This window comes from Hoplias malabaricus, chromosome 10 (assembly GCF_029633855.1).
Source record: "Hoplias malabaricus isolate fHopMal1 chromosome 10, fHopMal1.hap1, whole genome shotgun sequence".
Lineage (NCBI taxonomy): Eukaryota > Metazoa > Chordata > Actinopteri > Characiformes > Erythrinidae > Hoplias > Hoplias malabaricus.
In genome coordinates, this window is record NC_089809.1 from 10,157,170 (window position 1) to 10,182,581 (window position 25,412).

Here is a 25,412-nt window from a genome sequence, read left to right on the forward strand (position 1 = left end):
AGGTGTAGACAGCTGAATCTTAGCAAACTTCAGAGTAAGCCCCGCCCACTTTAGCTGTTAAGGCAATGCCCGTCAAACTGGGCTTCGAATGGCAGCTCTGCCAATGCTTAGCCTACCTTCATATTTACAATATATAGACCTTTCTAGACACACAACATGCTTTACATTTTTACACACATCCAATGTGTCCCCTAACCCTAGATGGTGCTGCAGTAGCCAATCTGCACCAGCACGCTTGCTTCACATTAGCTATTTCATAAAGAAAATGCAATAAGAAATCACACTCTGGATAGGCCGTTTGTTCAACTAGGGTGCAGAGCTGTGTTCAGTCCCAAAAAAATTAAAATCTGCAATTAGAGACAGGGATTTGCAACGTCACCAGCTACATTTTGAAGGGAGGCTGTGCTAATTGAAAAGCGACCAGGGACCAAGGAATGAAAACTGTTGAACCGTGCCAAGTACATTATATGCAATGGAAAAGCACCATAAGAACAACACAAGCTGTGGATCTAACCCAGGACCTCAAGACCCTGGAGCTGTGTGGCTGCATCAATACCTTTTGTGGCACGATGCTGCCCAAACTTTTGGTGCTTTTCCCCTGATTGTGTCCGGCTCTACACGACTCGACTTGGCTCGCTGTAAGCTTGTCACTTGTCAACTAGCACAACTCACCCACGATATGGAGCTGGTGATGTCGCAAAACGTCATCTCTAACGGGAATCACTGGCATTGAACACCACAACAACGGCAGCGGTACATTTAGGCGCTGTTTACTCATCGTGTATTCACAAGTAGTTTTTTGGACTGAACATGGATCCGCACCCCAGTTCTCACAGATCAGTTTTACTTGTTGCATGTTTGGCTTTCGCTGAAAATTTTCATCTGCCATCTGCCCAGGGAGCATATAAACCTCTTCAAAACACCTCGTGGTAATGTCGCAAACTGCCATTGTGAGTCAGATAAAAATAAATGTGAAAGCTGCTGTAACTTAAAAGCTTTTACAAGCAGCAGGTTTGTGCTGGATTGGAATGAGGTCTGTATTTCATGGTGATTGACATGTCTCTCTGGCCAGTCAGCGCTCTGTAGGGTTTACACGTCACCATTTAGCACCTACCCGGCTAGAACCAGGCGCAAGCAGGGACTGAAAAAGTACCTTGTTTCAGGGACCAGGTACCAGATTTGTGTAGGTCGTGTAGGTCCTATGCAGTGGAAAAGCACCATTTGACTTGTGCTAACAGGTTAAAAAGGGTACAAAGGAACGGGGGCAACCTTGGCCTAATGGTTAGAGCTTGGTACTGGAAGGTTGCCGGTTTGATCCCCAGGACTAGCAGGAACATCCATGGCTGAAGTGACAAATTATTGCACATTACATTCCATTGATAAAAGTCTATTAGGGACTTTACAAAACATCTCAGAACTAATTAGAACTATTGGCAAAATGTCAGTATCTCAGAGAGGCAGAGTGTTTCAGAAGAAAGGATTTGGAAGGTGAAACAGTGTGGCTGTGAGGAGTTGATGTGTTCTCCCCGTGTCCGCGTCGGTTTCCTCCCACAGTCCAAAAACACACGTTGGTAGGTGGATTGGCGACTCAAAAATGTCCGTAGGTGTGAGTGTGTGAGTGAATGTGTGTGTGTGTCTGTGTTGCCCTGTTAAGGACTGGCGCCCCCTCCAGGGTGTATTACCGCCTTGCGCCCAATGATTCCAGGTAGACTCTGGACCCACCGTGACCTTGAATTGGATAAGCGGTTACAGATAATGAATGAATGAATGAACAAACAGCTGTGTGGGCAAATAATGCACAGTTTCTAAGAATAATGTTTCTCAACATAAAATTGCAAAGAACCTCTGTGGAATATATCACTACAAGATTTAGAAAATTCAAAGACATCTCTATATGCAGGGGACAAAGCCAAAAAACAATACTGAATGACCAAGACCTTCAGGCCCTCAGGTGGCACTGCATTAAAACCAGACATGATTCTGTTGTGGAAATCACTGCATGGGCTCAGGAACACTTATGAAAACCAGTGTTTTTGAACACAGCTCATTGGTGCATTCACAAATGCAGGTTAAAATTCTGCCATGCAAAGAGGAAACCGTACATAAACAAAATCAAAAAATTAATTAATATATTGGGTTTCACAGAAATTTTTGGATCATTAAAAATTTTGTTAAACACACACTGAAGCTCACATGTTTTGACCATGATTTTATCCTGTGTGTGAGATGGTATTAATAAAATTATGCTGTGCATATGAGGTGGCCATAAAATGTATTTGAGATGAATGAGCAAACCATGGGCTACAGATCAGTCTGGTCCATAAACCCATGGCCATGTTAGTTATTTGAGATGAGAAAATCAGTGTGTTTTGTTGTTGCTGTTGCTAGGATGAGTTCCACCCAGTTGTGCTGTCGGGCTGTGGCACTGACTCCAGCCGATGACGTGAAACATACACAACACACTTTGTTTTTAGGTACACCACACTCCTGGTTTCCCATCCCCCACATCAAAAAATGGTCAAAAATGTGCAAATAAAAAAAAGGAGTATAAATACAAGAAAGCAGAAAGTAGAGAGTAAATAAAATGAGAGGCGTAAACAACAAGATCAAAGCATGAATAAAGAGTAATGTAACCTGAGGAAAAGAATAAAAAAATAGAGGCATAAACTCAGGAAAATCAGAGTGTAAATTTAAAAGAGGAACATATACAGTGAGTTGCAAAGTGGAAAAAAGTGGAGTGTAAATAGAGAAGTAAAGCATAAAAAATTAAGAGTAAACTGAGAACAACAGCGTATATATAAAATAACATAAACAGAGAAAAACAGCACTAAACGAGTATAAACAGAAAAAAGCAGAATTTAAAATAGCATTAATTATTAAAAAAAAGAAGAATATAAACAAAAATGAAGAACATTAAATAATTATCACAGTTGATAATCAATAACCATTTTAAATGAAAAACAAAGAAGTATCACAGTTCCTCTTTTTTTGCTTGCAATGTCTTGACTATTTATGCAACTATTAAGGACCCCTGTTCCACTATGCGAGATGTTGACAGCAAGTGAATGGAAATAATTTTGTAATGAGGAGATACTGACCTCTCTCAATATTGACTCTCTATTCACGGCTGTTTTTTTTTGTTTGTTTTTTGTTTTTGGAACTTATGGCGTTTAAGAGATCTCCATAAATGTAAACACAGACTGAAAGTCCTACAAAACTAAACAACTCGAGTTACAAATGAGAAGAACACATGAAACACCACTTTCACAATTTTTGCAGATAGGTAGAGTGTATGCTTACTATTGGAGAATGCACACTTGGATTTTTGGACCATTAAATCAAATGATCAAATCAAATGATTGTATGTGGCTGAAGTTTGTCTATAAGTTTTTATTTAAATTTTAATTACAACAGAAACTCATTTTTAACTCAAGTTGTTTATTTTTGTTTTGCTGTTGTTTAGCTGTCTCACAAATTTGGAGACATTTCCACCTTAAGCGATCCAAAAAAAGCAAAAATAAGTCTAAAAATAAGTCAGGAGCAATATCCTCAATTCAGTATGTGCTTCTCAACGTATTATCTCTCCATTATCTAAAGATACTCCAAAAGCATCTGCCATGAAAAGAGAGACACTAGCATAATGGACTGAGACAGTTTTTTCATTCATTTAGACACTGGGGCTTCGTAAACACATCAGACCGGTTTCCAGCACGCAAACAGACTGGACATCTAGCAAATGGCAAAGAAACATCTTCTGAATTTTTTGGTGAAGTACACCTTTAAGGTTAGAAAATAAATTTAGTTAATCTACTTTTTTCCATCGTAATGAAAAAATTCAGTTTTGATTAAAGACCAGAGCCTTGTAGCCACTTGCAATTTTGAATTAACTGACTTAACTTTTAAGTTATAGATTAAGATTGGCTCCTATACTTTGAATTGTTGTGTACTGCACTTTGCAGGACTTTATTGAATGGTATCATATTATTTTGTTATTACTGGCATATAAGCTTAGTGTATGAAAATCGTAAGCAATTGACTTTTACAATGTTGATAGCTTGAAAAAAAAAAACAGAAAATAAAAACAATAACATGAATGCACATTTTGAGTCTTTCATTAATGTTGCTTTGTTTAAAAATATTTTTATTCAAACATGATTATTAATTTTGTGAATAATTAATTATTTGCTATCAATGCTAAAAAAATTCTATACAATTTTAAATGTTTAATTCCTAAATATATCATATTTATCCAAACTGTGTGAATTTTCAGCTACTAAATAAACCATATATAATACTAATGAGGGACTTTTTTAGGTCTTTTATCCAACCTTGCAACAGTTGGAAAGAACACATTCACAGGAAATGAGCTTTAAATCCAGGCAAAACAGAAACTGAAAGTAATATAATAAAATGAAAAACGCAAAAATAACTTTTTACCACTCCTTTGTGCAAATACCATGATAAAATAAAAAAATGTAATGAAACTTAATATGCAAATTAATATTTCACTCAAGCATGGGTAATCACTGACAAAAATGAAATATAAATTTAAAGAGCTTTACATTTAAAAAGGTAATTTTCCATACCATGCTGGTGTGTCATGGTCAAATCTAAAATGAAAAAGCATTTTCATACATTTATACAACAGCTAGTTCCGGTCGCGCACTCTGATTGGTTGAGAAGCGCTCTAAAGCGTGTTTTATATCGCGATAACAGCACGTTTTTTTCACAGTTGAACTTCGCTGCTAAAAACTTCAGTATTGTTCAAATGTCGTTATCATTTTTCACCGCTAAATTAGCTTCAGTTCAGGTTTCACACCAATAATCTGTCTTCGGTTTACTTAATAAATCAGGTACCGATTACACTCAATCGCTGTTATTTTTTTAGCTGCACATTCAGTGCGTGTCTCAAATCATGCTCCATTCCCTACACAGTAACATTACATGTAAGTCATGACTATGGGTTTAGAACCGAGCATAAAATGTTTAAAATTAAGTCATGAAACCGTGGTTCAATATGAATATATGTTATATTAGAAGTGTAATGCATTATGGCTTGTTACCTCTTATTGTGCACTACAAAGGGAACGTGTAAATTTGAGATGGCTGCAGCACGACAGAGCACTGGGCTAGATAAAGTCTCTTCGGCAGAAGCAAGTTTATCTGGAGTAGTTTATTCAGCAGATTAGCGGTCTTGGTAGTTCACGCAGCAGGTTAGTGATGCATTAGTGGTGAGCTGAGGTTGATCCAATCCGGGCGGAATGATTTACTAATTTCATAAATATGAAGTCTTCAGCTCAGCATCACAGCCATACTGTTATTTCATGAAAACACACTCCCTCTCGTGTTCTACTGCTTAAATGGATAAATGTCAACGAGAGTTTAAGTTTACAGTTTGGCCCTGCCCCTTAGCCCCGCCCCTACCCGTAGGCCAAATAGAGGAGTAGGGCTAAGATTTTTGGGCTAAGGGGTACTTTTTTTATTATTATTATTTATTTTCATTTTACTGTTTTCAATTTTGCCCCCTCCAGGGTGTATTCCCACCTTGCGCCCAATGATTCCAGGTAGGCTCTGGACCCACCACAACCCTGAATTGGATAAGCGGTTACAGATAATGAATGAATGAATGTTTTCAATTTTGTCATGATTTGCTTCCCATAATAGGCAGGATATAGACAGGTTACACCAAGATATAAACACTGTATACATATAAATAAACAGTTTTGAAATGTACATTACAGAATAAAAACAATTCCATCCTCCTCCATTGCCCCCTGAGGCACCATGAGTCGTTGCCGTACATCTGAGTGCAACATGCTCAGGAAATCACAGGAACTGGAGGTGCTCGGTCTGAATGCTGGGCTGCTTCTGTAGTGATGCTGCTGGGTCATTTCTCGTTGTAGTGGGATACTGGGCTCTGCGAGGGCTGTCTGATTCAGACAGGGCTGTGAGCGGCAATAGTCTGGAGAGCAATGGCGTCCTAGGCTTCTGTAGCGATTGTGAGCATTGGAGCCAGCAGACTGTGGAGTACTATCGAAGTAGATGGATGAATGTTTGACGGATCGCTCAACAATCATGTCACAATCCTCACTGCTTTCATAGCTTTTACTTGTCCAGATGTTGGATCCCATAATCAGAGGCAATCCTGGGTAAATGATAGAATCTTTATTTTCGAAATGACATCCTGGGGTTTGGGAGACACAGCTTTTGGCATTGCTGTGTTGGTTTGCTGGTTTCACTGTGATGATGAGCTTGTGGCTGTTGGCAATCATCATGTCCGTCACTTGATCCAGAGACTTGCCCATCACATCAATGCCATTGACTTCCAAGACCTGGTCATTAACAGCAAGCAATCCAGTGCTCTGAGCCAGTCCACCAGGAACCATCCTTGAGATGAAGATGCCCGGGACCTTCTCAAGACCTTGGGCAGTGACTCTGACTGAAGTTCCATCACGAATATAGAGACCCAGAGGTCTATCCGAACCCTGTCTATAGAGACGAACTCTGCGCTGGCATTCTGGCAAGATGTCCACATCAATTATGGAGGAGACCGGGCGGAAGTTTTGTGGCATGCTGATCTGAATTTGGGATCTTCTGCGATGTGTTGTTGCTGTGGATTTCTTTCGCCTTGTTATGATGTTTGTGCTGATGGTAGCCTGGTCAATTTCCACTGTAAACAAGGGCACACAGGATACATTGTTGATGTAGACCACTGAGCACTTCTAGGGTATTTTGTTAAAAATGAGGCATGTGTGAGTGAGTTTAAAATATCTTCTAAATATCCTTTAGTCACTTAAACTACCAGTGTATTATCTCTTTTAGAAAGCACAGATATAATACACTATAAGTACACAATTTAAATACACCTAATAACTAGTGGATTCTGCTTTTTTGATATGCAACAATTGTGGATACAGATGCTCCAGACGGCTCCACATGAGCCTAATGTCACCATGCTCAAAGCCAAGCATGAGCTAAAAGGATAAAAATCACTAGGCTGTGGAGAAGGGAAATTATGTTCAATCCTCTTACATTTGAATGAGTTAGTTAGAATTCATTTTTTAAATTTTAAATCAGAATTGATCAACTAACATCAGAACATGAAGGGTAACTCTCCATTTTTAAAAATCTCTATTGCAGAAGATTTATCTGAGAAGTATGTTAATTTATGGGGATGGTTGTATTCCTCCATCTTTTCCTCTATGACCATGACCAACACAATTACCAACACCTGCACTAACAGGTGCAAAAAATGGCAAACTTTATAGTGTTAAATTTACTATGACTTTCTGGGGACTAAAATAAAGAAAATAAACTGATTTCAAAAGAGTTTAAAATGGTAGAATGGAGTGATTGTGTAGTGCAATTTTTCTCAAAAGTTTTATATATTTAAACAATGTATTATTGCAGAATTTTAGATGGCTTTTACTGGAATATCCGTGGTTATGTTTTATTATCTAAATAATAGTGTGTAATAGAGTGTAATATGTCTTTAAATGGGACATAGAACACTGGCACCATTAGTTTATATTGGTGCATACCATCATTGCCCAAGTAAAAATGATGTATTTGCAAAATAGTAATTTTATAGAAAAAAGAAAAAACCCTCTTAACTTTTAAATGGAAATCAATGTAAAAAGATTTCATTCCAATCTATTTTTGAGCATTTGTATTGGTTCATTCATTATGAAAATGAAGGACAGTTGCTGTGTTCAAAATGATGTAGTAAACTAAAAGTCCACAAAAAATGGAGGTACATACTTTTCTCTGGAGAGCAACAAAATGAAAAAAATGTATATATATTTGCAAAAAGTAATTTTATAATAAAAAAAATCACAATACTGTTTTTACAGACTAACATCTTTACCATAGCCACGAACACTTATAACATTGCAACAACTTAACAACAAACATTTGTACAATAGCAACACCTTAACAACCTCTGAGCAACACCTTACACCATAGCAACCCTCTAGCAACTAACATCTGTACCATAGCAACCCCTTAGTAACCACTGAGCGAAACCTTAATAACCAACAACAATACTATAGCAAACCCCAGGAACCAAAATCTATACCACAGCAATACTTTAGCAGCCACCTGGCAACCAACACCTAAAACAAAGCAACACCTTAGCAACTACCAAACAACACTTAAGCAGCCCAAGCCTATACCATAGCCACACTGTAGGAAACAACATATATACAATAGCAACACCTTAGCAACCTCCTAGCAACACCTTAGCAATAAACACATATAACATAGGAACGACTCAGTAACCAACATCTATACCATAGCAACACCTTAGTATATGTAGAAGTGTAGAAGTACTCCAAAGATTAATGTTGACCATCAGAATCATCAGTGAAGTTTGCATGTGCTCATTTTAGGCTTTATATCAAATTTGACCATGCTTTAATAAATAAAATGACAATGGGTATGTATGAGATTACACACAGTTGTAAGTTGATTCAGGCATGCAATTTAAAAAATAGGAATTTGTGGCATGTCACTCTACAGGGTGTCCAAAAATAAGGACACAGAAAAGAAAGGAAACATCCATATAAACAAATGGTGATCCATTTTAGACAGACGATGTAGGGGGACAGCAAACCTGTTAGGCCAGTTCATGTTCATTAAATTGGATCACTATATTTTATATGAGTGTTTCCTTTCTCTTCTGTCACCTTACTTTTGGGAGACTCTGTACATTACATTTTGGATGAAAAGATTGTAAAATAGCTAAATAAATAAAAAATATATAAATGTCAAACATGGCTTGACTGACCATCAACATATGAAATAAGAGATAACTGTGTAAATGTAATATTTTGTCTTACTAGTTTTTCTAGGTTCAAAACAACTTGTTCAGGGTTGTCATCAAACAACTTCAGAGGTCCAACTGAACATGGCCGGAAAATACAAACAAACCCACCCATCTCAAGGGACAGTGAAGCAAATACCCTCCAGTAAACATAATTCCTCACAAGATAATTTGCTTCCTATTTCAGACAGAAAGACAGAACAAAAATCTACAGGCTGATGGACACTCTGATAAACTGCCCCTGACAAAAAAAAAAAAAAACAGTAAGAGCGGTAAACAGTATGTTTTGGTGATACACTATAAGACCAAAAATTTGTGGAAAACTGCTAATTCAATGTTTTTGTCAAAATTGTATGGCATTTAGATTTTCTGGGCTTTATGCTAGATGTTTAATCTAGATCTCCATTCATTCCAAATATACTGAGTGATGCTCCCTCTTTCCAGAGAATGCATTTCCACTGCTCCACAGCCTAGTGCAGGGTGATTTATAAACATCTAGCTGAAACTTTACATTGTGTATAGTGACTTTAATTTGATTTCTTGCCATTCAATAGAGATTATAGAAGCTCTCGGCATGCAGAACTACTGTATCCACAATCTTGTCGGTTGAAAACATTAAAATGCTTCTTATTCAATTTTTCTTCTTAGAAAAACTATACATAACTGTTAATATACATTTACAATATGTTTTCCATAATATTCTATTTCCATTAATTGTAAGCTTTAAAAAAAAACATCATATGATAATTCAATAATATTAGCAAATGTCTAAACTAATAATACTGTCGATGGCCTAGATACATCAGAGCACACTGAGCAAATTTGTACCTTGCTGTTGAATGAAGATGCGCAGTAGTAGTTGTGTAGTAGACACAGCCTTGTGAAAGTTTTCATCATTATTAATTGGCAGCAGTTCTCCGTGGACATCTGCATAGCTGATGAAAACGTCCGTGTGATATAAACGGTGTAAGCACTGGACAAGCTGCAGAAAGTCTTTAAACAACCCAGGTTCATAACGACTGAGTGAAAACCTTCTAAATTCTGCACCAAACTTTGAGAGAAGATAAAGAAACAAAATACAGGTGTTATACAAAAGCTAAACACTGAGAACAGAACATTAATATTTAGTACTTATTTAGTTTTTAAGTAACATCTTCAGCTTTATAAATGAGGGATTATATTTCGAAATGTTATATAAAATTGTTACAAATTGATATGCATAGCACTAGCACATCTTAATGATACAAATAACAGAATAAACAATTAGATAATGGAATTTTGTTTTTGTTTTTCTCAAAAAAGGTGGCATTAACCATAATTACATTTAACCAATTTCCACCATGCGAATTTCACTCAAAATTAAGCAGGTGGTTTTGTCACAGTTTATTATTTGTTTTAATGTAAACAAATCTTATTTCGCCTCATTCTAAAGCTGTGCTGTCTCTAACAGCTCTTATGAGTGGGTAGAGCTTTACTGGTGTAGGCTGAACAGATGTATGAGTTAGCTTTCATGTCATCACAAATAAAATACATTTAAAAAATGTTTTAGCAGCTTAGCTTTATGGACAGGGGGAGGAAAACGAACAATACAACAAAAGAAAATTTAGTTTCATGAATTATATAAATAACATGAATTTTTAAGCTACTATTTTCAGTAAAAAACATACGTTTTACTTCTTTCCTTTTTATTTAGAATTCTTGTGTAGTTTAATTATATTTTGTTGTTTCAGGACTTATACTGTTACAATTTTAATTTGGGAGTAAGAAAAGTGAAATATAGTCTAAGTCTAGAGATTGAATGCACTTAGACTCTACTGTATTAGTGTTATTTTTACATTTTATTTAACTGAAATAACATGCAACATGTTTTATTTCTATTTGAGGACAGGTAATGTTCATTTTTATTAGATATTAAAAACAGCCCACATTTGGTGCCAAAGGCCATTATCAGAGCCCTCTGAGCAAGGCAAGTGATTCTCAGAAATATCAACAGGACAAAAGCGTACCAAACCATATGAAGGTAAATCGGCTCGTTCTGGAGTAAACCTACCTTGCATTTGACCTCAACAACGGAGCTGTAGCGCAAAGTCATGGATTTACTGCAACTCCGGATCATATCCTTCGGTTTTTAGGCTCCAGTGAGAGGTCGCCGGGATGTTTGGTGACTTTCCTGTGTGACTTTACCAGCGACAAACACGGAACGCAGTTGAATGGACGGAAAACCACCACTGATGATCCGAGGAGGAGCTCCAAACAATCTCAGAGACATCCCTTTTCCCGCTGTATTTACAGTAAACGCGGAAACATCTGTGGAAACTCGCGCATCCAACATTTCTTTTACAGTGAAGGCTTATTCAGTCCTATATGCTCCAAAACGACCCATTTTCTTGGTAATATGTTGTATGACAAAAATACAAGCTTTCTATCCAAACTTTAAAGTAAAGCCAACCTTAATTGATAAGTAAATTATCATCACTGATTTCAAATTCGTTTCCGTTCTACCGTTACTCCTTCACATAGACTCAACAAATCTGTCTAAACTCTGTACTCCACAAGAGGGCATTGTAAAACTAAACGAACAAATATACAATAAATAAATAAATATAGCTTTGAAAATAGTACAATAATGGAATTAAATGTAGTATTGAACAAGTCTATTTGAAATAAGTTAACTAAAATCTAACGTTGGTCACAATAAAGCTGTTTATATGGAGACAAATTAAAATATATTTAAAAGTTCTCAATATGTAACAACCTTGCCTTTCCAGCAGCACTGGAAGTGCTGTCTTTCTGCAGTGAAAACTCAGAGGTCTAAAAACCATTTGAGATCTTTACATTGACAACTGTTTTGCTCCTATCCAGCAACTGAAAAATAAATATAAATTTCCCTCTTCACATTTTTTCGCATATTTGCAAATTGTTGAATTTCACTAGAGCTCATTTGGTTGAGTTTGAAACCAAACTGCATCATTCACCTTTGGAGAAGATTCTTTCTATCTGTCCATATACAAAAGGAACAGTTTCTGCTTTTTATAACATCTTATATGATCACAGTACCATCCAGTCCAACTCTTTCAAACAAGCATTGGTTGAAAACTTGGTATAGAAATTACTGATGAACAATGGGAAGATGCTCTAATGTATATTAACAGATGTTCAATAAATGCAAGACATGCACTAATACAGTTCAAAACAGTTCATAGACTTCACTATTCAAAAAAGAAATTACGTAGGATCTTCCCAGATTTCTCTCCAACATGCAGCAAATGTAAAATTGAAGGAACATTGATTCATCCAGGTGCCACAGGGGCCTGGGGGTTGTGGGTTCGAGTCCCGTTCCGGGTGACTGTCTGTGAGGAGTTTGGTCTGTTCTCCCCGTGTCCGTGTGGGTTTCCTCTGGGTGCTCCGGTTTCCTCTGGGTGCTCCGGTTTCCTCCCACAGTCCAAAAACACACGTTGGTAGGGGGATTGGCAACTCAAAAAGTGTGTGTGTGTGTGTGTTGCCCTGTGAAGGACTGGCGCCCTCTCCAGGGTGTATTCCCACCTTGCGCCCAATGATTCCAGGTAGGCTCTGGACCCACTGCGACCCTGAACTGGATAAGGGTTACAGATAATGAATGAATGAATTTTGGACATGCTCTAAACTTCACAAGTTTTGGAAGTCTGTTTAAATTCTTTTGTACAGTACTTGATAGAGCCTGTTTACCAGACCCATTAGTTGCAATTATTGGAATAAGAGACTCTAACATGTGATATCTCTTGGTGTCCTTTTGGCAAATAGAGTAATATTAAAACAGTGGAAATGAGAAGCTGAACCATCATATGCATGGAAGCATGGATCAGAGGTCTTGGTAATGTGCTCCACTTGAAGCAGACATGATACAGTTTAACCAATAGACTAGAGGTTTTTACTAAAATATGGCAACCAATATTGGACCATATAGAGAAAATATAACTGCCCTCCCCATGCAGCTTTTCATTCTGCTTTATGCAATTCTTTCTAAAACAATTTAACTATAAATGCTGTGTTTACTGCCATTATATTTAAAGAATGTTATCATGTCCATGTAATTGTCTGCTACAAAATGTATTTTTAGGTATTTTTCTTTCTTTCTGTATCACAATTTGTGTTTAATTACAACATATACACAATCTTTATATTGCATTCTGAAAACCAAATAAAATTTCAGAAAAATAAGTACAATCACAAATGTCTGTACAAATGTACAGATGTACAAATGAACACAATGTGTAACATTATTTTATTAAAACTGTGTTTTGACATTCATTTTGCATATTATGATTCTAAAAACGACTTTGAATTTCTCTGTGTAATGATCTAAAATCTTAATGAAGAAAATCTAATAACCTAAGCAATGCTGCATTTCATGTACCAGTGTCATACCATTTTTGCAATTACTACATAGTAAATTAGAATTCTAAGTCTTTTAAAGCAATCACAAGTTATGATCAACTGTTTCCAAGGATTTCAGATATTTGAACCTCTAAAAAGATGATTGTGCTATTTTCACTTCGTCAGGAGGCTGTTCTCCATTCAGAGCTGCTAGAGCATTGGTCACCATTCTCTCATACATAATCTGAGATGTCTCCACTGTATGGGTGCCCATATGAGGCAGCACAATCACATTGGGCATTGACAGCAAGGGATGATCCCTGTAACAAAGCACATTATAATCAAAAGTCGATATGCATTTATTTGCATCACATAGTTACATTAACATAGCTGATATATTGTAGCGATAGACAGATAAAAATTTTGCCCAGAGAAATGATGTAAAAGCACCTTGGAAGAGGCTCTGGGTAGGTAACATCCAGTCCTGCAGATTTTATGACATTTCTCTGGAGAGCATCTACCAACGCATCCTGGTCAATGACCAAACCTGCGATACAAATGGGGAAAATTGGGGATTATCTTTGTAAAATGCAACAAAAACAAGAATCTGATTTGTTAATCAGCTCTCATGCACTGATTTTTGCGCATTTAAACAAATTTAGATGTTGATGTTGGGAACACTCTGTTGGGAAGTACTCAGGAAAAGTCTTCACTCTGATGGCATATGTCCCTATTTCACTTCCACATCAACAAGTCTTTGGTGAATGCATATTTATACATTCACGATTAAACCGCATAATGTGTAATGTTTGAAAACAGTGTAACTTAAATATTCTACACACCGGTGGTTCCAGACATGCATTAGTCACATTGTTCACTTCATAAATTACATAAATTCCTCTATAAGACAGATACTAGATGAAGGTCTCATATGAAAGCTGGAACTATCCTCTTTCAATCAGAGCAGTATTATTATGTTAATTATTTCCAGAAAAAGCAGAAATATGAAAGGGAATGGAAATTAATACAAAAATAAACAAATCTATACTAAAATAAATGCCATCCAAAAGTTATAAATCACTCATCAAATCAACAGACTGATTCCTGGGTTTATGAACTGAAAGTATTATTCAGTCAAGTGTTCAGATCTCTATATAATTTAGGAAATATTTGTAATCCTTGATTTGGGGAAAAACAAATCACCTGTACTAATATATATCTGTGGTTATACAACTTGTGTGTATAAACCTGGCATAACCAAATTGCTGAGATTTTCCTGAAAGTTCTCAACTGTCTGTCTACAACTTTTCTATCAAATATGATCCAGTATATTCATCAGTTACTACATGAAAATAAAACATAGAAATGGGGCTCTTCTATGTAAAGCCACTTCAACCCAGGTAAAGACCATATAATCTTAAAATAACATCTGCCACAATGGGACACCATAAACTTTCATTTGATACCTCTCCCACCAGTTCAAAACAATACGCAGCAGACCACACATGCGCAATGTGTCGAATTGATAGGTCTTCTGCTCGATGCATTTTGCCTAGGAGTCTAGTGACGTATTTTTGACAGCATTTTCTCGCTTTTCAATCGTACCTGTAATAATTCAAGTCGTATGGGTAAGTCTTTATAATCGTACATTTAAGTTTTATTTGTACAAAACAAACACAACAGACATTTTTGTACAACTTAAATATTTATGTACAAATGTGGATGAGCATGCACATGTTTATTTTTGACAGTAATCTTACTCCATACGCCACCAGCAGCATTGTCATTAGCTACGGGAGCGGATGAAGGCCCTGCTGTGGCATGTCTGTAATTTTGGCACATTTGGCAACGGTTGCTTGAAGAGCAAGTTCCTATTTTCCTCGCAGTTTCTCTATACCTCCTTTACTACTCCTCTACTGGTTTTATGAACCGGTCAGATAGATTTTTAAAAATGTGTCAGGACTGTCTGCTCACTGGAAAATGCCCAGTATGCCAGATGGTTAGTCTGTCCCTGCTAAAGGGTAAGGTAGGACTGTAAAACTGGCTTGGAGTGGGGTGGGTCTGGGAAGACAGACTTCACTGTTAAGCCTTCTAGGTGTCTGAGCTTAATTTAGCAAAACACAGATGAGGGGAGGTGTCTATACTCTCAGACATTTTGTCACTGTGGTGGTACATATGTGTACCTTTAATTAGGAAACATAATTGTACCTTATTTTATTATAATTGTAGATTTTAATTTGTGTTAATTTCACATGTCTCTTCATCTGCAGGACTTTTATTATGTTATGACCGTTCTATAATGAAAGATAACAAACATGTACCTCTCCTTCTGTAGAAGTGAATGTAATGTACCTTTAAGGAAAAAAATGGACTTTTAAACACTGGTGTACTTTTACAGTTTGTACCTTTAGTGACAAATATTGTACCTCTACCGTACCTTTTTTTCAGAGAGTGTACCTGATGACCCCTGTGAAGAGCTAGTGATGCAGTGGGTGGTTTGTGTACTCATGTGCTGGGCTCAATGAGTTACCATAGTTGTTAAAGTTAGCTAGTTGCTGATCGGATCATAAATGGCCACAGCAAACTTAGTGTCTAGGTGTAGGATTCAAACAACAGGAATTTTGTGGCTGCGGGTAGGAAGAGAGTGTGGTGGGCCCTATGTGAAGCTCTGATGGATTGGCATAGGATATTTTACATATTGTCCTGTGTATGATTGTATATATATTAAATAAACTTCCTTTGTCTAAACTCTATAACATTTTTCTCTTGCAAGATACTGTGGAATGATTTAATATGTATTTTTTAAAATTAAATATGTAGAAGGCCACACTTAACTCTACAACGGTGTTAACAGACAATTAATTACTGTTCCAACAGTAATATCTTAACGTTTAAAACCCATTCCTAGAATAATTTTTGATATTACCATCAATAGTACATAGCTGTACCAACTGTTTTGGTCACCTATTTTAATGCTCATGTATATACATACATATACATAAGTTTTTTTTTTGTTGTAACAATGCTTCTTGGCAATAAATCTTATACTGTTGGAAAGCCTGTTAATTTCCCTTTTAAATGATGCCACATTTGTAAGGAACATGCCTTTGTGGGATGAGCAGTAGAGCTGAGTATGTGGGTTGCGACCATGAAAAATTTGCCAAATAAATACAACAAAGAAATAATCTACCAAAGACAAAATTCCTTACTTTTTTGGCTAAGTTTATATTTTCATTTATTTGTTGTGTCCTGAATTTCTGTATAGAGTCGGGTTTACCTCTGCTGATGTTAATGAGGGTGCTGCTGGGTTTCATCATGGCCAGCTCCTTTGCACCAATTAATTTGTGTGTCTGAGGGGACAAGTTGACCACTACCATGACAAAATCTGATTTCTTCAGCAGTTCCTCCATCTTTTCACAGTACACAGCCCCCACGGCTCTTTCCTCTTCTTCTTTCCTGAAATAAAAGAAAATTAAAACAGCTAGGTTCTTACCAGAATATCTGTGAATTGTGTGTGTAAGGTATTTTGCTGAGACATGTTTACAGGATGTGTGTGGATAGTTCCCCAAAATTTCAACACACAGACAGGATTTAAATGCCATAGAACTGGTCTAAACAACACGGTTACCAATTTACACTCTTTTATTGAAGGTTTGTGGGCATTCAACCTAAGGGATTAATTCATTAGTTTTAACTAGCACCTATTGCAGTAACAGAAGTTCAATGGCATACACAGTTTGTTTAGCCATGGAAAAGCATTGACCATTAGAATGGGAAGCTCTGAAACAAGTGCACAGCACACAGTATGAGGATGTGAGGGAGCGATGGAGCTCCATCTATTGTCAGTAATCCAGAACTATCCCCATTTCCAGAAAAGGCAGTTTTGTAAAATGTAATAAAAACAATAATCTGTTACATCTCTTGAAGATTTATTTACATAAAGAATTTTAATGCTTTCACTGAAGACGTTGACTATATTTTGTAATTATAAACATGTTTAGAAAGAATGCCTGCTACACACTCCAAATAATTGGGACAGAATTATGTTTATCAATGTGTTACATCACCTTTTCTTTTACACTGTTTAATCTTTAGGAACTGGGGATACTAATGTTAAAATTTTGCAAGTGAAATTTTTGCCCATTCTATCTTGATACAGCTGATTCAGATGATCACACTGTAGTGGCCGTTGCCTGATTATCTCATTCATGATGCACCATTAGAGACAAATCTGAACTACAGGCAGGTTGGTTAAACATAGGCCCTCTTTGTCTGAACATGTTGCTGTGGCATGTACAGAAAAGGCCTGGCATTGTCTTGCTGAAATAGCCATAGACTTTACAGGAAATGATGTACAGGGTGGGCTATTTATATGGATACACCTTAATAAAATGGGAATGGTTGGTGATATTAACTTCCTGTTTGTGGCACATTAGTATATGGGAGGGGGAAAACTTTTCAAGATGGGTGGTGACAATGGTGGCCATTTTGAAGTTTTCACAAGAAAAACAATGGTGTGCTTGGTTTTAATGTAACTTTATTCTTTCATGAGTTATTTACAAGTTTCTGACAACTTATAAAATGTGTTCAAAGTGCTGCCCATTGTGTTAGATTGTCAATGCAACCCTCCGCTCCCACTCTTCACACACTGATAGCAACACCGCAGGAGAAATGCTAGCACAGGCTTCCGGTATCCGTAGTTTCAGATGCTCAATAAGTTTGATATGTCACATGACCCTCTTCCCATTGAAAAAACAAAAGTTGGATCCAAAATGGCCACCATTGTCACCACCCATCTTGAAACGTTTTCCCCCTCCCATATACTAATGTGTCATAAACAGGAAATTAATATCACCAACCATTCCCATTTTATTAAGGTGTATCCATATAAATGGCCCATCCTGTACTCTTGATGGCAGCAAATGCTTCTCTAAATCCAAGTCAGTGGAAACGCTGCACATATTCAAGTCACCAATACCATGAGAGATGCCGTCTTAATAGTGTAGATATTGCCTATTGTCCTTAGCAGAAAAAATATGATATTCATTTTTAAAGCTGGTATAGGCTATACAAAATTGTCCATAGTTGTGAGTGAATTTGTGAGTATACAATGTCCTGTGATGGACTGCCAACAATTTCCCAATTATCGCAAATTTGAACTGGATAAAATGCTTACCAAAAATGAAATAATTGATTGGTAGTCTACTATGTGTCTATTGACTATATCATTTGATCACTCTGAATGACACAGGACATCGATTGGGTTCTTGTGTTTGTGTGTGTGCTCACTCCCCACTGTGTGTACTGAAAATGCTCACTAGTGCATGTATGTTTATTAATTTATTGATTGCTGTGCTATGTAAAAGTGCTATGTGCTATCTATTACAAAAACTAAATAATTCGGTAAATACTATTTTGCTTTTTGTAGAAATAAAGAAAACATATCCAACACTAACTTTAATGAATATCGTTTGTTAATTTTTAAAAATGTTTGATAATAAAGTGATGGATTATTCCATTAGATTGCCCTAGCAGCAAATACAACGAGGCACGAAGATATAATGTCAGAGAGAGTAGCTACCTCTATTTTCATAACTTCACCTTCTTCTGCCTGAGTAACTAATGATTTCATAGTGGGGTAATTTTAAACCAAGGAGATGTGAAGATGGCTTACTTATAAATCGTATCTATAGAAATGCCTGGGACATTAGTAACAGTTTAAACAGACTGTTCACCTTCTATTCCTGTTGTGATACAGGATCTTCATGTCAAAACTTTGGGCCCTTTTGGCAACCTTGTATCCTATTCTTCCCATTCCAATTATTCCCAGAGTGGCACCACTAATGTCATTTCCCAAAATGGACTCATCTTTCCACGTTGATTCATGGTGCTTGAAGAAGTCTTGTCCTACAAGTGAAAAAGAAGAATTTATGTAGATATAACTATATTTCAGTGGAGTAATGGAAAGTGCCCCTGGAAAAAAAACAGGTTAAAAAGGAGTTGCAAATCATCGTATTATTTTTATTTATGTTTTACACAACGTCCCAACGTCACATTCTGCACATGCTAAAACATTGCAGCCTTTTAGACAAAATGTCTGCCAAACAATAAAATCAGAAAATGGTGACCACAGAGTGTTGAGCAGCTGAAGTCTTGTGACATGCAAGAAAAGCAATAGTTCCACTTGCAAAAATGCAACAGTAAGTGTGCTCTGTTCCCAAATGATTAAAAAGTTTAGGAAAAAAACTTGTGTGTGTGCATGTTTTACAAAATCTGATGAGATTTGCAAAACACAAGTTAAATTCATGGTTAGCTCTTGAACTTTTATTATGTACGAGTTACACTTTTCCCAATTAGGTAATATATGCCGGTTCTATGTGAACATTCACTGCAATGTTGAGGATACCCAGATTTATTTCAGAATTAATTCCATTAAAACTCTCCACTTTGATACTTGGAAACTTGTTTGTCAAAAATCAAGCATATGATCAAATCATTTTCCCATTTTAAAAAGTGATAAGACAAAACTCATTCTTACTGGCTCTCAGCAGAACTTAAACCCATAAACAATACCATCAATCATATAGCTGTCTCCCCTTCTCAGGTATGACACCTGGGGGTCATCCTCAACCCAACTCTTTCATTCAATGCACATTGCTATCCCTGTCTTCTGCTGGCTTGCTTAATCATGCTTTCACTTCTAGGCACTTGGACTTCTACACTTATCTTCTTACTAGTATTGGCTTTTCCTTACTTGATGAAGTTCAGAACTCTGATGCCCATTCCCTCAGTTTCACTTACTCATCTCATTACTCCTGCCCTCCACAATTTCCAGCAGCTTCCTGTAAAATGCTACCCACTTCAAATTTTCTGTTCACATTCAAGGCTCTTAAATAAAAGAAACCTTGCTTTTATTTGTCTGTTGGGTTTTCTTTTCACTGTAGCCTTCTCTAGAATTCCTGCATCTGTGCTTGGAATTCACGCCCCTATTAAATTAGACTACCTAGTTCTCATAAGGCAAGATTGGATATTTTTGCTCCTGGGCTTCCCCTACAGTTGCAGAGTGTAATTCATTTTCACAGCACTGTCCAGAAATCAAGAGAAAGTTGAGGGAGGCGGGTGGTCTCATGTCTGCCATCAAAATGTACATAGTGCTATTCATGAAGTCCTGAGCCCGGGGTAGCCAACTCAGGGGCTGTATTCTCCCTGTTAGAAATCAAACGGTCACAATGATTTTTAAGATGTAATTTTAAGGAAAAATTATAACCTAGTGCTGCTTTAATGTTTCTGTGTCCATCTCTATTTCTGTGTTTTATGTCTTTGTTCATGTTGTATGTTTATGCGTTTTAATTTGTCAGCAAATGGATACTTTGGATACTTGAAAAACACAATATAAATATAACAGGTTAAATAAATATAGTGCATTTTATGAATATAACAAATTATTCCTTATGATTTTAGTGAATTTGAGTGCATTTTATAGACATACACTTCATTGCAACAAATTCTGCCAGTACCCAGCAGTAAATATTTATCACATTGTTCCCAGATGCATATTTTCATCACAAGTCTGGGCCCACAAGGTGAAGGATGCATTTGCATATTGTAGCCTTCTGCCATATCAGTACTGCAAAGGTTCACATCTCAATTACATTTAACAAATTTTAAACTATGCAGTGCCGATACTCACCTTGAATAATTTTTCGGGCAGATGCCAACATCAGTCCCATACCGATGTCTGCAGTGGCATTGTCGACGACATTAGGAGTATTACAAACCTTTACCCCAAAGCTGTTGATCAGAGGTATGTCCAGGTGGTCCACTCCTACCCCACCATTTACAACAACTCTAAGATTAGGCAAAGACTGCAGAAGACTGCGGTCAACATTTAAGGATGTACCCCAAACGAAGACAGCCTGGATCTTGTCAGCGAACTCCCCTTTTTTCTTAGCAAATGTCTCAGTGGAGATTACTGTGAAATGCTTCTCTATCCATGGTACAAAACAATTGTAGATACCATTCACTCCGATGACAGCCAGTATGCAGGGTTTCTCCATGGTCTGTGCAGATAAAAAAACAAACAAACAAAAAAATCAACCATAAGTGGAAAACATATTTAAAATCGTATGTAAATCAAAACTATAGAATTTTGGTATGACACTACACACTAATATGTCCAATTAAAAACATACATTTCCCAAAATAGCAGCATTAAAGGAGAAGGGAAAAACCTTAAGTTCCAATGGAAGTGAAGGTAAAAAGATTTTATTCCAAGTAATTGGACAGCAATGATATAGATCTGCAGAAAACATACAACCTCCTAAATGGTATTATGGCTAAAAAGTATAATTTCTTTGTCATTCATTTATTGTGCATTTTCAGCATTTTGTTATCCAGCGTTTCTGGTAAGACAGGATTCATTATTTTGTATAGTTTTCACATTTTCATCCATCAATATTCAATATATCTCTAAATTTTCCAACATGCATTACTTAAAGAAGGCTCATTAATAAAAATGCGATATTGAGCTTTGTGGCAGTCTTCCTTATGTTAATTTGACATAAAATATACGACAGCCATTCGTGATGTTATTAGCTATTGGAAATTTCCTCCCACTTACAAGGCAAAAAAATTAACCTTTTTCTAAAAAGTATTTTTACCTAAACAGCACTAAGCTTAAACAGTTCATTGTCTGTGACCTCTTATCCAGGGTCGTGATGGGTCCGGAGCCCTCTGGGCGCCAGTGCTTCACAGTATGAGACACACACACACACACACACACATATACACATATGGACACTTCTAAATTGCCAATCCACCTACCAATGTGTGTTTTTGGACTGTAGGAGGAAACCAAAGCACCCGGAGGAAACCCACGTGAACACAGGGAGAACACACCACACTCCTCACAGACAGTCACCCGGAGAAAACCCACACAGACACAGGGAGAACACACCACACTCCTCACAGACAGTTACCCGGAGGAAACCCACGCAGACACAGGTAGAACACACCACACTCCTCACAGACAGTCACCCGGAGGAAACCCACGCAGACACAGGTAGAACACACCACACTCCTCATAGACAGTCACCTGGAGGAAACCCACGCAGACACAGGGAGAACACACTACACTCCTCACAGACAGTCACCCGGAGAAGGACTCTGGAGCTGTTTGACTGCGACACTACATGCTGCACCACCATGTCATACTCTTTCTACAGGATATCTGAGGCAGGTCCGCATATTACAAACAGGGGTGTATCAATCTTTTCAAAAGTGGGGGAATGGGGAACTAAAATCCTCTCTTAAATTATCATAGCTAAATGATAATTACAGTCACGACCAATTATAACTTCCGGAATTTCTATATTTTATGTACATCTAGGCCCAGGGAAATACTGTGGTTTATCTCAACATTTTGAAATTACACTTGATCCTTCTCTCCCCATACTAGCATTACCCATGCATTTAACCTATGCTGCCTTGCGTGGAGTCCCAACATTTTACTGTTTGTGCCATGTGAATAAAACTGCTTCATGGTCCCAAGTCTCCTTGATCTTTGAGTGAAAACCACGAAGTAGACACATGAGGGGTTACACATTGAAAATGGTCAACTCCACTTACTTGTGTTAGCTTGAAAAAGGAATCTTCAATGCCTTTTTCTTTTGTGCATCCTAATATTGCATTACAAAAACACAGTCCCAGAGTCGTCACTAGAGACCAGGGGGGTCTGGGGTAATTGCCTCATAGTAGAATTTTTCTTTGATGAGGTTCAGATTAAACCAAACCACAAGTAGCTGCGGGCTTTACAAAATAAAAAAAATGTAAGTATCCATCTACAGGTAGAAAACACAAACTTAGTTTTGAACAACTATTAATTGATTATATACAGGTATCTGTAAAATACACAGTCATAACATCAGGACAGAACATAAACATCAGTTCAGTCTGCCCTAAATACTGCAGTGTTTAATGCATGACCATTTTAACTGGCTTTTTCAGCAGGTTGACTTTACATTCATCATTAACCAGGGTTACTCTGCTAGCATAATGCCATTTCAGCTAGTGCATCAGTGGCTTTTCAGTTTGGTTAATTAAAGACTGTAACAGCCAATAAATACATTTTTTCTCTTTATTCCTGTCTTGAAACGACACTCACTTTAAGGATATGAATTACACATTCTTGAATTACACCTTCTAGGGTTGCCAACTTTCTGAAATCAAAATAAGAATTTTTTTGGGCTGTAGTACATCAGACATTTTTGTTGTCAGTCATTAAGCCTTTTTGAACAATGGCAAAGCAAAATCTGTCCATGTATTTTGAAAATACTGTGTTACCAGTTTAAAATAATTATTATTTTAAATTATTCATTAATTGCAATCTGAAGTGAAAGAATCTTATTGGTCTAAGAGTCTAAAAGACTTTAGTGTAATTTCTTTATCAGATGTCCACTCAAAATGTCACAAAACATAAATAAGAATTAACTGCTTTTTTAGGACTCATTACACTCTAATTAATTTTAATCTATATGAAAATATCTAATGTGTTTTAATGTATAAAGTATTACATTTATTCAAAGAGGGCGGCACGGTGGCGCAGCCGGTAGTGTCACAGTCACACAGCTCCAGGGGCTTGGAGCTTGTGGGATTCGATTCCCGCTCCGGGTGACTGTCTGTGAGGAGTTGGTGTGTTCTCCCCGTGTCCACATAGGTTTCCTCCGGGTGCTTCGGTTTCCTCCCACAGTCCAAAAACACACATTGGTAGGTGAATTGGCGACTCAAAAGTGTCCGTGAATGTGTGTGTGTGTCTGTTGCCCTGTGAAGGATTGGCGCCCCCTCCAGGGTGTATTCCCGCCTTGCGCCCAATGATTCCAGGCAGGCTCTGGACCCACCGCGTCCCTGAAGTGGATAAGGGTTACAGATAATGAATGAATTTATTCAAAGATTTTTCTGTGATGTGTTGAGGGAGAACAAAATGACAAGGTGCTAAAATTATTTCTGTAGCAGAGCTATAGTTCCCAGCTTTTAAGCACTAACCCGCTGCTGTCAGCTTCGCTGCAAAACAACCCCCTTGTAGTTACTTGACATTACACTGAATGATGGACAAGTAACTCTGGCTGCTGATTGGCTAAATAAAAGGTCACGACCAATGAAAAGCGTGTGCTCTCTTTAGGAGCAATGGAGAACCCCATGCAGTTCTATGTTAGGACTATATTATATAGCAAGAGAATGACTGAAAAGACTGAAAAGGTTTTACACTAACGGTAAAGTTACCCCCAGCAAGTAGGCTAGATATAGCTTAACGGTACATTAAATCACTGCCATCGGTTCACAGAGTAAATTCCCCATACATATTCATATTAGGTTATCTAGAAAATGCTGATGTTGTGACAGACTTGTGGATTTCTCTTCACTAATTTAGCGTTATGCAGTGTCGTACAACACTTCATTCTACCTGAGGAGCGTTGACTCTTCTTCCAAAATCACGCAGGACAGGAGGACGCCCCTATTCTTCGCTCACTCACACACCTCGTTGGGTCACTTTTAAATCTGTAGCTCCTGTTCCCTCGTCACTGACGCTAACTGCAACTGTCAAGTATTTTGAGACTAATCTCTCTCCATATAATCATGTTTCAGCAAAAGTTTGCTATACAGAGCCCATTTCCAGAAAAGTTATGACATGTATATTGCAATAAAATAAAATATCTCTTGAAACACAAATACAGCACGTTTAGACAAGTCGGGTAATACACGACTTAGTTTTAAGGCAATATTAAAATGCTAAATGAACTTTTTACCTCAGAAAAAAAAAACATTTATAAACGTCTGAGCGTCTAACAAGCTCTTACCTCTTCCTCCAAAACCGCAAGACTGAACTTCCTCTCACAGACATGATTAATCAATCACTAGTTTACCAATGATTCAAGACAGGTCAAAGGGCAAGCTGGGTGAGTGTGCTATTAAATGCAGTCTTTTAATAGAGCAGAACAGGCAAAAAGGTGATTTGAAATATTTTCAAATCTAGTTAGATATGTTTTCTTGCACTTTTCTTTAAGTAATGACTTTACAAGGTTGTAATATCTATAACGGCCACTGGAGGGTAATAGAAGTACATGTTAATATAGTTAGTCATGTCCAACCAGCTCTTTCACCTTACATGCACAGTGTGCCAACCTTAATATATAATATAATATGTAAATTCAACTTTATCGTGCATTCAGTGTGAGACACA

At 37.2% G+C, this 25,412-nt stretch overlaps 2 protein-coding genes across 5 annotated transcripts; both read right to left on the reverse strand.

Annotated features, from left to right (window-relative positions):
- Positions 1–4,162: 4,162 nt before the first annotated feature.
- pard6ga (par-6 family cell polarity regulator gamma a) lies at positions 4,163–11,009 on the reverse strand. The gene is made up of 3 exons (XM_066683690.1): positions 10,875–11,009; positions 9,653–9,875; positions 4,163–6,670 (listed from the first exon to the last, which is right to left on the reverse strand). Exons 1-3 carry the CDS (start codon positions 10,938–10,940, stop codon positions 5,736–5,738), a joined length of 1,224 nt encoding a protein of 407 aa, XP_066539787.1. The 5' UTR covers positions 10,941–11,009; the 3' UTR covers positions 4,163–5,735.
- A 2,068-nt stretch (positions 11,010–13,077) lies between these two features.
- On the reverse strand, positions 13,078–25,142 carry zgc:136493 (uncharacterized protein LOC692276 homolog). Of its 4 annotated transcripts, none has more exons than XM_066683582.1 (6): positions 25,030–25,142; positions 20,868–21,237; positions 18,913–19,084; positions 16,455–16,633; positions 13,628–13,724; positions 13,078–13,497 (listed from the first exon to the last, which is right to left on the reverse strand). In XM_066683582.1, the coding sequence occupies exons 2-6, from the start codon at positions 21,232–21,234 to the stop codon at positions 13,329–13,331; spliced, it is 984 nt and encodes a 327-aa protein (XP_066539679.1). In that variant the 5' UTR covers positions 21,235–21,237; positions 25,030–25,142; the 3' UTR covers positions 13,078–13,328. The 4 variants fall into 4 exon arrangements, with proteins under 4 accessions (XP_066539679.1, XP_066539681.1, XP_066539680.1 ...); XM_066683584.1 differs by lacking the exon at positions 25,030–25,142 and adding an exon at positions 24,636–24,771; XM_066683583.1 differs by lacking the exon at positions 25,030–25,142 and adding an exon at positions 22,805–23,014.
- Between the last annotated feature and the right edge of the window lie 270 nt (positions 25,143–25,412).